The 16,228-nt window shown below is 39.1% G+C and overlaps 1 protein-coding gene across 1 annotated transcript in view; it reads left to right on the top strand.

Moving 5' to 3' along the window:
- LOC120556497 (CUB and sushi domain-containing protein 1-like) overlaps window positions 1-16,228 on the top strand; it is a 348,428-nt gene that overhangs the window by 126,417 nt on the left and 205,783 nt on the right. The window contains exons 4-5 of the mRNA XM_039796142.1: window positions 5,486-5,680; window positions 6,774-6,981. Of these exons, the coding sequence (XP_039652076.1) occupies window positions 5,486-5,680; window positions 6,774-6,981 (403 nt within the window). The remainder of the gene's footprint in view (window positions 1-5,485; window positions 5,681-6,773; window positions 6,982-16,228) is intronic.

The following is a 16,228-nucleotide window of genomic DNA, read 5'->3' as shown; positions in this document are numbered from 1 at the left end:
GAGTTAGTGAGTGTAAACAGTTTGCAATGTGAGCAACAAGAAAGTATCTAAAGTTTGATCTTTGTTCACATGTCTGTTTGGACAAGCTCTTTACAAAGTCTAGCAATGTGATAGCTGTGGAATGTAGGGTTATCTTTTCAGTAGGGTCCTGCTATATCTTGTTGTGGTTGTGTTAGCATTATAAAGAGACAGAAACTAATAGTGGATGAGCAGAGATAAGAAATTATAAAAGATCAAACAGATAATAGGATACTGTTGTCTATGTACAAGGTTTTAGCAATAAGCTGATAGTAATTTATTAACAATTTAACAAAAGCCTTTATCAACACCTCTCTCATCCACCCCTTCCTGTCTCCCTCACTTCCTCATTCCTTCTGGCTCTCATCTTTTACTGCTGTCATCCTTCATTTGTTTTTCTCCCCTGAACACAAATTTTCTGTCCCCTCTTTACTCTTTATCTGTTCTTCTTTGCATTCTCCACTCCCTTTATCCCACTTTGAATGTTACAGACAGTTCTTAGCCTCAATCTTGTCAGCTTTTGCCATTGCTCAGTTCTGTATCACTATTAAAATGTGGCGCCCTGGCCTAGAGTTGCCATAGAAACACACTGACCTGCCCTAAGGCTGTGATGGGCCAGAAGGGACAACCGCCACAGAGGAGTATCATCAGTCACTCGCAGTAGACACACACACACACACATACACACCCGGCAATGCCTATACAAGCACAGGCTTGTAGATGTTATTAGAACGGGAGCTGTGGGATTCAGACCTTAACTCTTGATTCTCAGCAGACAGAGGCAGACAGATACCCTCTAGACATAAGGTTATGGAAGGACAGACAAAACACTGTGTGTGTATTAAAATGGGTGAGGATGAGGGATGTGTTATGACACATACAACTTCACTCAACTCTTTAAGTTAATGGCTGAGAAGCCATTTATCATATTAACATGGCTTACCCCAACTTTTTATATACAGTTGAGCTTTCCTCTCTGTGTGTATCGAAGGTAGCACATTTCTGTCTACACAATCACTATGACAACATTGGAAGTTACAGGAGAGCAGTACTGGGGGAAATGGGCATGAATACATCATTGTAAATTAACTTGCGAGACAGGCAGCACCTGAATAGAGAACACACTTTTGATTCAGAATTATTCAATCTATTTATATAAAAACACATTTTCAGTCATATGCGAATTTTGGATGTTGTACTTCTGTGTTAGAAACATTTAGTTCTTACAAAATTAGCTTTAATGATATAATGAAAAGCCTGCATTGTCCTCAGTGTTCTTTATGAGCACACAGTCTTCAATTCCTTGGACACAACTGACCATGTTTTGTATTATGATTGGTCCAGAATTATAATGCACACTTTTTTGTGAAATGACCCCAAATGAACTTGACTTTCATATTGTTTGAATAAATAAAATGAAAAACAAATATTAAGTAATCAAAGTGATTATGCTACTGAATACAATTGCAAGCAGCTAATTTGAACTTCCCCAGGCATGAGTTTACAGCTAAACAATGTTGTATAGTACTGATTAAAAACAAAGCAAACAAATCAAAGCAATGTGCACTATGGGTGGGCGATATGACCTAAAGTTCATATCATGTTTTTTTGTGGTGACGGTACAGTACAGTGCAGTACTGTAAAATGGATAATTCAGTCAAAACATGATTCCAGCTCTGTTCGCTCTATTGTAAGGGCAATGTAAGGGAACATATCTATATATCTAAAAAAAATGAATGTGTTTATTGGCTCCAAATAGGAAATGTGATAGGCCTACATGTCTTTTGGCAGGAGTACCCTGCCCCATAATGTGTGTGTTTAATAAGTACATGTAATGTAAATTGTGAGTGAACTGTATTGCTGAGCAACCTGGATCTGAGCAATAAAGAGTAGGATGTTTACTGTTGTTTTTATTATTTAAAAGATTTTCACCTCAGAAATAAAGGTGTCACATCATTTGATGATCTGACATACCACAAATATACTAGGCAAACTGGGAATACATTAGACTTAAAATATATTTTTTTTTTTTGAAGAATCTGAAAGCTGACATAACCTTTTAAATCTTAACCCACATAAAGAAATAGTTTGAAAAAAACACTTCTTGATATTTTGTCATGCTGATCTAACTGTAGGCTGTAAAGCTGGGTTCACACAGGAGGCGGAAGCGCAGAGATATACCTGGCGCGAGTAGTATGCTGGCTGTTCACACCAGAAGCGCATTTCTCTGCGCCACTCAACAAGCGATTCCCAGCTGACAAATATGTGGAAAACACACTCACAAACAGCAGTGATACAAGGCCATTTCATAATGTGTGGGGTTAAAAATGGGGGGAATTAAAACTCCAGGGAAACAGCAGGGAAAGGGGCAGGAATATCTAAAGGGTTGGCAAAAATGGGATGCATACTGTATTTGATCATTTATCAGTATCAGAGAATCAGTGACGAAAATGGTATATTGCCCACCCCTACAGAGTGCACACAGCCAGTATTCCTCTCTCAATCTAGATTCTAAATAAGTTGCAGTGACCCAGAATAATAGTGATTAGTGATGTCAACTTAAAACAAGCAATCTATCCTTTGTAATCTGAATTTGTAGTGAAAATAACTCACATACTGAATATTACGCTAAACATTGTAAACAAGGAGCCAACAATAAGGTTAGATGGAGACAAAGACAAATATGTTTTGAATTAATTTGGCTTCTAATATTATTTTTTGAAAGACAGTAGACACCTAGACTTGTATAGGTTAATGTTTGAAATCTTCTTGCAATGAATGCAAGTACTGGCCTGTGTATTAAACCCTGCTTAGAGCTAGAGTATAGCCCATGTACTATGCCTAGAGGAATCTGACATTATCTTTCTGAATCAATTAATTAGGAATGTCATTTAAAGTAAGCTACTGTATGGACACAGAAGTATTATGTTACTTTTGTTTGGCAGTGGCATTCAGCAATGTGTCTTCCTAGCATTGATGCTGATTGGTTTTAGAAATCATGATCTGTTTTTTGTAAGATTCAAAACAGGATAATTAAATGTACACTGAATTAAAAATTATGCATTATTGTTTGATTAACGTGAAGCATTTTCATTTTTTATCTGTAATTATTTTGGTAACTTCAATAGACTTAATTTCAGCACCAGGAGCTGTCCATATTAAACAGCCCCATGCATGGTGCAGAACAAGTCACTTTCTACTTCTTCTTTCCACAATGGATATTGACTTTGGCTAAAATTGTGTAATTTGCAGTAAAATCAGTAGAATTTACCTATTTAAAGGGACAACTTTAATATCCTTTAATATTGAATCCTTTTAAATACAGTTATAAAGCCACCGTCTGCACTATGCGTCTACATGAATATGTAGTCAATAGGAGATGCTAGCTGTCGGATCTTGTCAAAATGAAGCTACAGTACACTTCATATTTACTGTCTCTCACATCCTTCCTACATTAGCACTGCAGGTAATCCACCGTTGTGCACATAGAGCCAAAAGAGTATGTTGTGATTCGGACATCTAATCTCAGCAAACCAGACTCTCCTGTTCAACATTTGATGGCTGAAAACAGAACAAAACTTTATTGCCAAAATTCAAATGCTTTCTAAGAAATGCAGCTGTTGACGAATGAGATTGGCTGGATACTGACAATATTGGTGAACACTTTATTCTTCTAAAATACCCCTTGATTATTTCAGACATCAGTCTAAATAATGGAATGCCTTTGTGTACCAACCTGGCTTAAAAACATGGCAGCCTGGCAGAGACAGGACTGTACGGTCACATAAGTGTGACTAATGACTTGGCTTAGACGCATGATTCCTTTCATTCTTTTCATTGCATCTTTCTCTCCTTCTGCCCATCCTTTAGTCAGTGCTTTAGTTTGGGTTTTGAATTTGGTTGTGTGCGTCACCTAGTTAAAACAAAGCAGACAGCATTATTGCATGAGGATGGCATGGTCAGCTGAGTGTGAGTAAATTGACTCTGATGCATGACTTCATACAATCCAAATAATGACTCGATTAGTGTAAATTATACATGTTTAGGGCCCACTGCAATTAGTTCACCTCTCTCTTTTCCTGTCGGACTGTCTTTACCCTTTCCTGTCTCCTCCTCCTCCCCTTCTCTATCTTCCTCCCTCATTCTGTCTCTGCCTCTTCTTCCTCCTCTCTCCTGTCTCTCTTCATCTTCCTATCCTTTTTTTCACTTCATCTCCCTCCTTTGTCTTCCTCTCATCCCCCACACCTCCCTCCTTCTCTCTGTCCTGGTTCTCAGGGTCTCATGGTGAAGCTTTGTCTAATTACCATGCTAGCGTTTAATTGGAACAGCATCCACAAACACACAGATTGACTGACTGAAAACCCTTACATGTAGACACTGATGCTGCACTGTGCATGCACATATGCACACACATTAAAATTAGCCATTTGGATACACATAACACACACACATTACACACCCAGCAAGTTAACATGCTCCAGTTATACAAATACACACAAAACACCGTACACCAGGGTCAGATATGGAGTTCGTCCAGGTTGTACTACAGTCACTGTGCTGATGCCCCTTCTGTAGAGCTAAGGCGTGTTGGCTACAGTCATAGATTGATTTTGGCCTAGTTAGACCATGAGCTGCCTGTAGCTGCTCCCACTGTAGAGCTGTGCCATCTAAGAACTGACAACAACATATGCACATTGAAGAAAAAATGCCAGCCACACAGTAACTTATACATATTTTTTTAGGTTTCTAGCAAACCAAACATACAAATATTATTTTGTGTTGTTGATTCTGATGTTTACTAATTGGTCAGTTTCCACTGTAGTGACTGTAAATAGGAACAATTCAAATATATCTCAGTTTGATATTATGAGATAGATTTGACATATTTAGTTTTGTGTGAATCATCACCTAATGGGTACCAGAACATTCAAGAGATGTTGTTGAAATGTTTGTCGAAACATGTATCCTACTGTATATCAGTGGTTTTACACATGGAGTCAAGACCCCCAACAAGGGGTCTCAAGATAAACCTGAGGGTTCCCATGATGCCCAAGAAGGAAAACAAAATATCAATTTTTTTCTTAGCTTTTTTCTTGGGAAACACTGGATAGTTTAATCTCTTAGGGCAAGTAAAAAATACTCTTATGAAACATACTGGGAAGCTGAAATTCGTGTTTGATCGAATTTGCTTTTAGCTCATAGACACCTGCGACCAGCGACGTTGGGTCACAAATATACATTGATTTGTTGTGGGGGGAGGGGCACAAAATGTGATAAATGTGATAGGCTTTCTGTTGTTGATCGTTAATGGCTGCTTGGCTCTCATTTGGTCGTTTAATTTATTCATTTGGTTGTTTTGGGTTTTATTTTGGTTTTATTTATTTTTTAGCGGTCAAATGGTTATTTTTGTATTTTGGTTATGATATAATCAAAAATAATTTTCTCTGTTTTATTCTTTGTGTTTCAGTCCTGCCCAGCCACACATGTGGCACCCCCGGGCTCATGCCAAATGGAGTCATTCATGGCTCGCGGTACAACATGGGGGACAAGATCCGATACAGCTGTGAGTCAGGTTTTGTATTGGAAGGACACAGTATCCTCACATGTATTGTATCACCTGGCAGTGGAGCACAGTGGGACTTCCCATCACCATTTTGTAGGGGTAAGATTTCTTTCTTTCTTTTTCTGTCTTCTTCTCTCTACTATGTCAGTCATTTAGATCTCTTAATACCTCACCTAATATGACAAGTTGGCTCATGAATGAAATAAATATATTTCTAGAAATGCCCAGTGCCAACTCCAACAATAAAAGCAAGATAAAATAAACACTCTAATTGGTGGGGTCGTGAGAGATTTAAGGAAGATTGAAGGAAGAAGATGAGAAGCCCCGGTGTATTGATTACTTTTTAAGTACAGTGAGGTCTGACTCAAATTACTTAACTAACCATTGTATGAACCAGATGGAGCCCAAAATCCTCAAGCAAAGCCCTTCTAATGGTTCACTAGTCTACTGCCGAACAGATACAGTATGTCCAGGTTTTCATCATCAGGGCCAGTAGATGGTTGAACTGCTCAGCTCAGGGATTCAGTATCTTGTGATAAATCTCTGCAAAACTCACTTTAACTGTTTTGTGTTTCAGAGGCATTAATACTTTCTTGTGTCTAGTTAATAATATAAAATATTTCCTTTGTTTTCACATTGATCACTTTAAGTGTTTTGAAGATGTACCCAGGATGTATTGATGAAATTTGAATGATGATAGAATTATCAAAGTAGGATGAAAATCACAATATTATTGTTATTTTAGTTGTAATATTCTTATTTACATATAATAAATAAATAAATCTAAGATGTTATGTATAAAAATTAAGCTATTGAACATACTATGAAAACAAAAACAAAACCCAGTTTATTAAAGTGTGGTTATCAATTAGTTAAGCAATCAATGAAAACATAATTTAAATAACACCTTTCATAAACAAATAGTTCAATTTAATGTGTATTACAAATGGCTGACAGTCTGATAGACATTACTAATATAAGCAGTAAAACAGGAAAAATAAATGAAAATTATAAAAATAAAACAATAAAACAGAAATAAAAAAAATAATTTAATAAATAAAGACAATAACAATTAAAGTAGAAAATTATCAAAAGGAAGCACCAAAATCAGTATATGAATTATGAAACTTCCTTGGAGAGTTGCTATTTTTTTTCTCATTCTTTGTCCTGCTACCTCTCTGTTTCTCTCCAGCGGAGGGAGCATGTGGCGGTACGTTACGAGGCACAGCAGGTTCAATAACCAGCCCGGGATTCCCCGCAGAGTATGACAACAACCTGGACTGTACATGGTCAATCCTCTCTGAACCCGGGGACACTATAGCTCTCGTCTTCAATGACTTCCTGTTAGAGGACAAATATGACTTCCTGGAAATCAGCGGGACAGAAGCACCAAGCATATGGTGAGATACATTTCGTACGCAGACCACAATGTTGAGTAGATAAATAGTCATATTGGAGGGCACACACGTCTTTGTGAAAATCAGGTGGACACACCGCACGCTGAGTGGTACCATAATAAAGCAGAATCACAAAACAGCTCTAGAGGATAACAAACACATACAAGACATCATAGCCTTGTTCTGTAAATCAGGTAGGGACGCAGGATACTACTCTCCAAGAATTAGTAGCCTAGAGGCTTTATTGTTCTGTAAGTGGACGTGTTTACATTAAAAAGAACAGTTGTTTTCACTGCAATTTTCTCTAAACTATATAATTTCAAGGGGGGGCATTTGATATTAAAAGAGGACTAATGGGGGCGACCTCTAGCTCACCCAGTAAGAGGGTTCGCCCCATGTTGGCTGAGTCCAGCAGTGGCGCAGGGTTCGTGTCATCTATCCACTTTCAAAATAAAGGGAAAAGCCCCAAAAATAGTCTTGAAAAAAAAGAGGACTAATGATGTTGTTGGGCAGGATGGATACAACTACTGATTGATTAGCTGCACAGGAGTCCTGTTGATTTTCCTGATGTATTCAAATCCCCCAGCGAAGGTGATAAATTGTTGTTTTCACTCCCATTTGCTTTTTGAAAATTGGCACTCTGTTGTAACAGAACACACTCTGGTTTTTAAATTTAGAGCGCTGTTGGAATTCACGTTAGTTTTTTCAGAGTATCACAAATCTCCACTGAAGATTTTGCCAGGGTGGAGGCAGCCTACGGTTAGGCATGCATGGTTGTTGCTGGTTTAAGTTAAATTAAATCAATGTATCAGCATCATCTCTGTGCTAGTTGGTGCCACATGAAATTATTTATTATATTTATTTCAAAAATTGAGAATCATCTCTGTAATCTTTGTTTAAAAAATAAGATGCATTCATTGTTTCTCTGCCTGGTTTATCACTGCTGAAGTGTCTCAAAGGATCTGCACAACTGCCCACCGTGACATGGCATTTTCAATTCAAGTTGCAATATGATTTCAGAAAATTAATCTTTTTTTATTCTTCTCTCACTGGTAAACGTGATTACTAAAAATGCTTTTATAGATCACCATGTCCTGCAGAAACTGTCTCCCATTTTTCACATTCTCCTGAATTCAACTGACAGATTACATTGTCTTCCATGTGTAGAAAATGGTTCATGATTGTGGCGCAACTTGCAAAAGAATAGAATGGATAAGTCGACAGATAAATAGGTTGAGTGAAGAAGGCAGAGAGGATAGCACTCGATGGAAACAAAAGGAATGGATAATAATTGCACATTTAGTCCTGTCACTAGCAGAGCGTTGCACATCAACCATGGCATTCTCATGATACAGCATATCTGTGTCTGTGTGTGTGTGTGTGTGTGTGTGTGTGTGTGTGTGTGTGTGTGTGTGTGTGTGTGTGTGTGTTGTGTGTGTGTTTGTGTGTGAGTGTGCCAGTGTCAGGTCTTAAGTGGCCCTCTGACTGTGTGAGCTGTTGATCGTTTCTCTGGGCTCTGACAGATTACACACACTCAAGTACGCACACACACATAGCTTGTCTCTGAAAGTATAACATTCAAGGACCACTGTCAACCCACCCTCTGCAATGCGGGGGAAGATAGGGAGTGTGCTGAAGAGTACACCCAACATTTTATCACATGGAAAACGGTGACTGCAGCCTGAACTGAAGCCTTTTAACACGCCCATTGTGGTTTCCTATGTTTCATTTATTGGACGATTCATTAAAATGATTTCATGGAATTTATCTTATTAATGTTGGCAGATAGTTACTACAATAATGTGTAGGGATGCACTGACACCGATGCCAGTATTAGGTATCGGCCGTGCGCATGTACTGCATTCTAAAAACCACCTTATAGCAACGTGACATTAACTTCTCAGTCGAGCAGGTGTAGGCGGAGGAAGAAGAGCAATATTAGCCGTTTGGAGATTTTTCCAAAGCTGCATGACTTTGTGAAAAAGCACATCAGCAGCCTAGCCTGACAAGCCAGACCCACATTAAGATGTTGGGTCTGGGAACTCACCATTGACGGAGCTCAATCTGAGGGGCGGGTTAAATGGTTGTCTTTCAAATTCCCTCTGCACGTAATAGGATAGCACTACAACCAGGCAGAGCAACGAAGAAGGTAGCGAAGCTAGTTGATAGATTAAACTTTTGCCGTATCTGGTCGGAAAAACTCTGAACACATCTTCCTTTTTTAAGAATTATTTCTGTTCCGTTCTTTGTTCTTTTTCAAAGAAAAGCTTAACTCCAAGTCTTCCAGATGACCGCTGTTCCCAGCAGCAGCAGCAGCCAAGACTGTATGGCTGCAGCAGCCATAAGCCTGCCCACTGACTCTATACACGATGTGATTGGCCTGACCAGAGTTTGGTTTTTCCAGCTCGCAAGCCAACAGAGACTGCCCTGGCTGCAAAATAAATTTGCTGCCACTAGGGTGCGTCTATTTCTAGGCTATCAGCAGCAAGTTGTTGCAGGACATTTTTGCCGTAAGCTTCACCACTGATATTTGGAGTAACGTTAGCAGTATCAGCCCAATGTCTCTCATCAGCTTAACAGGCATAAACATGAAGAAAGCGATATTTCAATCTGCTCTGTCTGCATGCGGCCTCTCCATCGTGCTTTTGTGCAACCACAGTGCTACATTGCAAATAGAGAATTTTTACAAACAGGCTAAAACAAAAGCTGGCAGTTTGTCTAACTGTTTAAATAGTTTGCCACGAGTCTTTAAATTTGGACAAAATCTTGTGAATATAGCTGCTGGCGTAAACAAATCATCCTCTCCGCTGGAGCGGTGAATCCACATGGCTAATTAATTAATATGCACGCAAATGACGTCATCAGACTTTGCATTCTTTATTCTTTCTACACTTGACTCAGTATTTTGATATCAGGGATATTATTTATTTTATTGACAATAGCTCAGGGAAATGTCCAGCCCATGGGCACTGAGCTTTGAATAGAAAAAGGCATGGTACTTTGAAAATACTGCTTAGATTTTTTCTAATTGACAAGAATATCAGAGCATGCCAAAATCATCTGTGTCTGAAAACACCCTTGGATCCCAGATGGATTATTCGGTACTCGTATCGGTACTCGGTATCGGCGAGGACCCAAATCTAAGTACTCGTACTTGAGCTTGGTCTGAAAGAAAGTGGTATTGGTGCATTGGTGCATCCTAGTAATGTTAATTGATATGAACTTCAAATCATATTTGTGGATGAGAATAATAATGTACATCTCTAAATGTATAGGTTTACAAACAAAGTGAACTGGTTTAATATCCACTAGTACACAACACTAACAGTAGTTGTGTGTGAGAATGTGTGTTTGGTTTTTGCAGGTTTTCTTTTAATTAGATACAGTAGATTACAGTGCAGATGCAGGGGCAAAACAGAGAGGAAGAGGGAGGAGGATATACAACAAAGGTCCCAAGTTTGAATAAAACAGATTTATTGTTTGCATCTAAACTGCCATAGGCCACCCAGACGCCTCGTATATTGAATGCAAGTTCACTGACGCAACAGTATAATTATATAAAAATAAACCTAACTGGGCTTCTGCCGTGCACAATCTCATACAATCCTAAATACCTTTTATCGGAGGTGGGATTAAGAGATGATTGACATTTTCACTGAGGCATGTGGGCAGGTCATTGTGAAAATGACTGACACCTGACAGGACCACTGTGACGGGTTCTTCCTGTTTACCGTGAGCTTTTTCTGATTGGTTGTCCCAAAAGCAATTTCCTGTTTTATGTTCCTGTCTGCTAGCTGGCAGGTTTAATGTCAGGTTGCCTAGCTCACACACACACACACACACACACACACACACACACACACACACACACACACACACACACACACACACACACACACACACACACACACACACACACACACACACACACACAAACATTTTAATTACTTACTTAGTAATTGTGCCTGAATGATTTTACTTTTCACAAAGTGATGATTTATTCCAGTTTGTCAGAATAGAATTATGGCCATATCATGTTATTTCATTCCTTTTATTTCTCCTTGAGGTGGACATTTTATTCCTGCAGACAATTACAAGGAATTGTATATCCTGTTTTTGGACCACTAAACTATCGTAACATTTCTTTAAACCTTAGTCTAAATTCAAAGCTTATTTACTGGATATAGAGTTGTACCCAGTTTTCAGGCTTCAGCTAACCTGCCTTCTGAGTGAGGTCAGACTGGGTGCAGAGTACAGTTACTTGCTTACGTGCACTTCATTTCAAAGGGGCTTATTTGTGAAACATAAAGAAGACATGCACAGAGGATGGGGTAGAGAATAAAGGCATACAACTGGGAGACAAGATGAGGTTATGTGGTCAGATAGACCGAAAACCTCCAGGCATATGTGTTGCTGGTGCTTACTGTTGTGCCTACTGTTGTGCCTACTGTAACGGTGTTATGCCACTGTATGGCTTATATGTAGTCTATGTATTTCTTTATATTTCTCTACTTAGCAAGTAAAATGTCAACAGGTCACACAGCTGCTTCTGTATGCAGTTGAGGAGGTCAACAGTCCCTCTCAGTGCATGTAATTTGCACATGTTTTCCATGAATCAATATAATGATCCAGATTTTTCTGGAAAACAAGAAATCTGAACAGAAAACTAAATTGCCTGTTTTTCCGAACAGTTTTTGTGTGGAGGTATACCGTAGATTTTTTATTTGTCTATTTGATATATGATATACAGAGGCAACTTTTCACAGCTTCTTCCAAGTCCTTAGTTCAATATACATGTTTATTTGTGTGTAACAGGATTTTGATGACCTAAATATGAAGAGCATATAAACAGCTAATCCTGAATAAAGGCTTTACATGGAACATAGGCTGTTATCTGTTGTGCTGTTACAGCTGTTATCTTTAATCTCAACAGATTTTCTTTACTTAAGATTGTTATCAGTTTTATAATGTTTGCAGCAGGTCTTTCCTGCTCCTAAATCCCGCACCTCCTTTCTACAACCTAACCTCTACCGTTCCACCCTTTTCTCCTTCCTTCCTCTATTCTCTGCACTCTCAACACTCCCTCTGGCTATCCCTTCTTTTCCTCTCTGTTTCACTCCCCCCTTTCTGTCCTCCTCTTTCATCCCAGTCTTTCAAAGCACAAGACAAACCAAAATGCTTAAAGCTCAACAGCATTAGTTCTGTCATTTTCTTCAACTAAATTAATTCATACTCTGCTATAGGCCATTATAATCCAAGGAGTACAACTAACAGTGATTAATCATATTTTGATGCTTATTGCTAACTATTTTATTCACATTGATTTTAACCCAGTTGCCGGTGCTGAAAACTCAAGAATTTGCTCTAATGTATCATCACCATGATAGTCAAGGATTTTTAATATGCACTGGTTGTTATGCTGATTTGAAGAGGCTGATGGAATCTCTGAATGTTCACAGTAAATTAATCCCTTGCTATCCTATCTTTTCCAGTCTTCTAACTAAATGAGAGACCCTAATTGTCAAGTATTTCTTAAATTGAGTAACAGGATCACTACACATAATGCAATGAAACTATATCCAATCAAGTCTCCTTCCTTAATCCATGACACCTGCAAAAAGTCATGTACCTGTTTAGGTGCGCCAATACTCATTTATTTGGTCATACAGTTGTTCATCCATTCAGTCAGACATTCACTCAGAAAATGTACCCAAGGGTTAGCGGTTTGAAACCAATTTGCCCAAGTGGTTTCATAGTGTTTGTTTTTAGCCACCTAAAAAAATCAGGTTACATTTGTATTAATCCAAAACTTTGCTATATGACCAAATATCAGAGATGTTCACAAGTAATTTTTTGGAAGTTCAAGTCGAGTCTCAAGTCTTTGAGCTTGAGTCCAAGTCAAGTCTCAAGTCTTTGAGGGGCAAGTTCAAGTCAAGTCTCAAGTCTTTTGCCACGAGTCCAAATCAAGTCTCTAGTCTCTGGCCATCTGATCTGTCCCTAACACTGTATTGTTAAATCTTATGAATTCAAAGCATGTCCTGTAGCTACCATCCATACAGTACAGTATTAAAATCAGTTGTAGGATAAATGTATAGGGTCTATTTAACACATCCCTCTAGCCCTCGGACCTGGTGAAATATTAACCTAAGTCTGTCACATCATATGGATACAACTATAAAGATACAATGTGCCTGTTCCCAGCATTAGCACAACACTTTGCGATGGTTAGCTTGTTACCTGTGACGATATATGCTAAATGTAATATTAGCATGTGAGTGACTGACCTATCTGGGTGCGTTTTGAGATGCCTGATGAAGTTTGACGTTGTTGATCCGGCATCATTTATCTTGGTGCCACACACCTTGCATGTAACTGTTCGCTTATATTTTTTTTATGAGTGCGCGCACATAAGGCATAACGCATGCGTTGCGTTACATATTATGGCAAAGGGCAGGGGACATGCAGCTCATCATACGTTTCCCCAACGTATATGCGCCAATAAAAGAAAATAGAAATACATGAATACATTTAGATTTAAAAAGCAATAACTGCATGAAAACAGATTGTTGACGAGTCTCGAAGCTCGAGTCTGAAGTCTTTTGGGTCGAGTCGCAAGTCAAGTCTGAAGTCTTTTGGGTCGAGTCTGAGTCAAGTCTAAAGTCAGCTGTTTGTGCGACTTAAGTGCGACTCGAGTCCGAGTCTCAGACTCAAGTCCCCATCTCTGCCAAATATCTGCACAGCTAATAACAATCCCATCAGCCTAGCTGTATTTAGTGCTAAATAGCAAATGTTAGCATGCTAAAATGCTAAACTCAGGTGGTGATCATGAGCATTCTAATATTAGCATTTATCTCTTTGAGAAAAGCCTCACATGCCACTTTCAACAGACTTTAACAAAGTAAAAACAAATCTGAACACACAAAATAACTGATTGTCATAAAGACCACAGGCCAGTAAGTAAACATGCAATTTCCTGCATGGGTCATAGACTGTAAGAATGTTTTCTCCATTTGCACTGTATTTTATTGGGTTGTGTTCTATTATATGTTATTCTCTTCTGTCATCTTTTTTTTATATCTCTGACTTCTTTTTTTTTTTGCTACCACTCTCTCTCTCTCTCTCTCTCTCACACACACACACACACACACACACACACACACACACACACACACACACACACACACACACGCACATACAAACACACACACACACACACACTCACACACACACAAAGTTAAGTTTTAATTATTTTATTGGCTGCAATAGAAACAGCAGTAGCAAAGTAGTTTCCATCCAGTCATCCATTTTCTATTGGCTTATCCAGGTAATTTTCTAGTCATTTAACCAGGGAAAAATCCTTTCATTCAGTGGCTACAGAGTAAGAAGAGAAGCCCAGATGTCATTTTAGTAGGAACCTTTTCCACCTTCTTCTGAGGGATCCAGAGTGACAGTCAACCCCAGATGGGAGATGTAGCCCCTCTAGCCTGTCCTGGCTCTCCCTAAGAGCCCCCTCTGAGAAGGCTGGCAAGGCATCCTTACCATTTGCCAGAACTGCCTCAACTGGCTTCTTTCAATCAACATCAAGGTCCTGCTGTTCGCCAGACTTCTTTCATTCTTACACTTGAAGTGTGAGACCAGCCATCCCCATTTCACCCGCAGGTACAGTAGATACAATATCATTTTGGTCTACTTATTGTCACTGATGCACATAGCTGGTTGTGTGTCTTATGGATTGTGTCTTTCGGTAAAGCTACCTTTCTCTACGTGGCAACAACTATGGTTTCAGTCATGAACCTGTTCTCCAGGGGAGTCAAACATGACGGTCTGATGAACCCAGAAGGACACCATCATCAGCAAACAACACAAATACACCTCATACTTCCGCAGCAACTCCTACAGAAAACTCATAGTTGTAAGCATTTTACAACCCCCCCCGCAAGTCATGTTGACAAGATTAGTATTCATTTCCCATCAATGCTGAAATAAGTTGAAGTGGATAACATACTGATCCTTTTGCTGAGACACAGCGTATATTGTATTGCTCATACTGAAGTTTAACAATCACCCAGAATATTCTCTTCTAGTACCCTGAGCTTGGTAGGCTTTCCCTGGAAGGTTTAGCTGTGTGTGTTTCTGTGTGAGTGCGTGGGTGTGTTATGAGATTAAAAGTACCGGTGTACCATGGTTTTGCACTAAGCACTTGGAATAAACAGCTATCTGTTGTGGATAATGCGCTTTCCAACTTTTCTGACTTGTATCCAATCGTTTATTTTTACAGCGCCTTTTTGTCATTTTGCAGATGCTCACATTCTCAGTGACTTGCAAATAACTGCAGCAGTGCAATGCACTTAAAATAATGTATTGCCAACAATATAAGCAGCCAATAGAGAGTACAAAGGCCAAAAAAGCAGTGCCTGGACAGTAGAAAACTATATATGTGTCTTTGTGACGCTCACCAAAAAGCTTGTGGTCTAATAACAGACAGGTGCACATTTATGCCTTTATCCTGCTCTTGGTTTCTTTGTCCCCCATCCTCTCTCTTCTCTGTTTTGTTACTTGGCCTCTCTTCTTCTTTTGTTGACTCCTCTCAGGTCAGTTAAACCTCTCCACTCATATCTTCACCACCTACACCTTCCCCTTTGTTTTATCCTCATAAGAGTTATTTCTTTATGTGAAACTTCCACTTCTTTTTCTTCTTATCTGTTCTCCATCTCCTCCTTTCTCCCATCCCCCATCTCCTTCCAGCTTCACTTTGCTTTCTCATTTATCATGATCATTTGCAACCTGGTATTTGTAATGTCTAACCTCATTTAGACTTGCCTCCTTGTCTCCCCTATTTTAACTTTTGACCTCTCCTCGCCACTTGTGTAACAAGTCAACCTCCTCTCCTGTGTTCTTCATCTATCAGCCCTTGTTTTATCACAGGTTTTTCGCTGTCCTCTTTCTTCTCTGCTTTTTTTCACCTTGTAAGTTTTCCTTCTCTCACATTTCTACATGTCCTATAAGCTGCTTTACTGATTTTTGTCCAACCTGTCCTTTGTTATCAGTCTCCCCTCTCCTCTTTCTCCTGGTGTATTTTTTTCACTAACTTCTTTCAAACTTTGATCACTTTCCCCCCTCTTCTTATTTGGTCCTTCTTCTTTCTTCCCTTACCTTTCTGTTCAGTCTTGTTTCATCCCTCTCTCTCTGACCTCTTGTCTCTCCCTCATTCCAATGTCAGACAACTGACCAGTCACCATGAATAATGGAA

This window comes from Perca fluviatilis, chromosome 3 (assembly GCF_010015445.1).
Source record: "Perca fluviatilis chromosome 3, GENO_Pfluv_1.0, whole genome shotgun sequence".
Lineage (NCBI taxonomy): Eukaryota > Metazoa > Chordata > Actinopteri > Perciformes > Percidae > Perca > Perca fluviatilis.
This window is presented reverse-complemented; position numbering and strand designations above follow the sequence as displayed.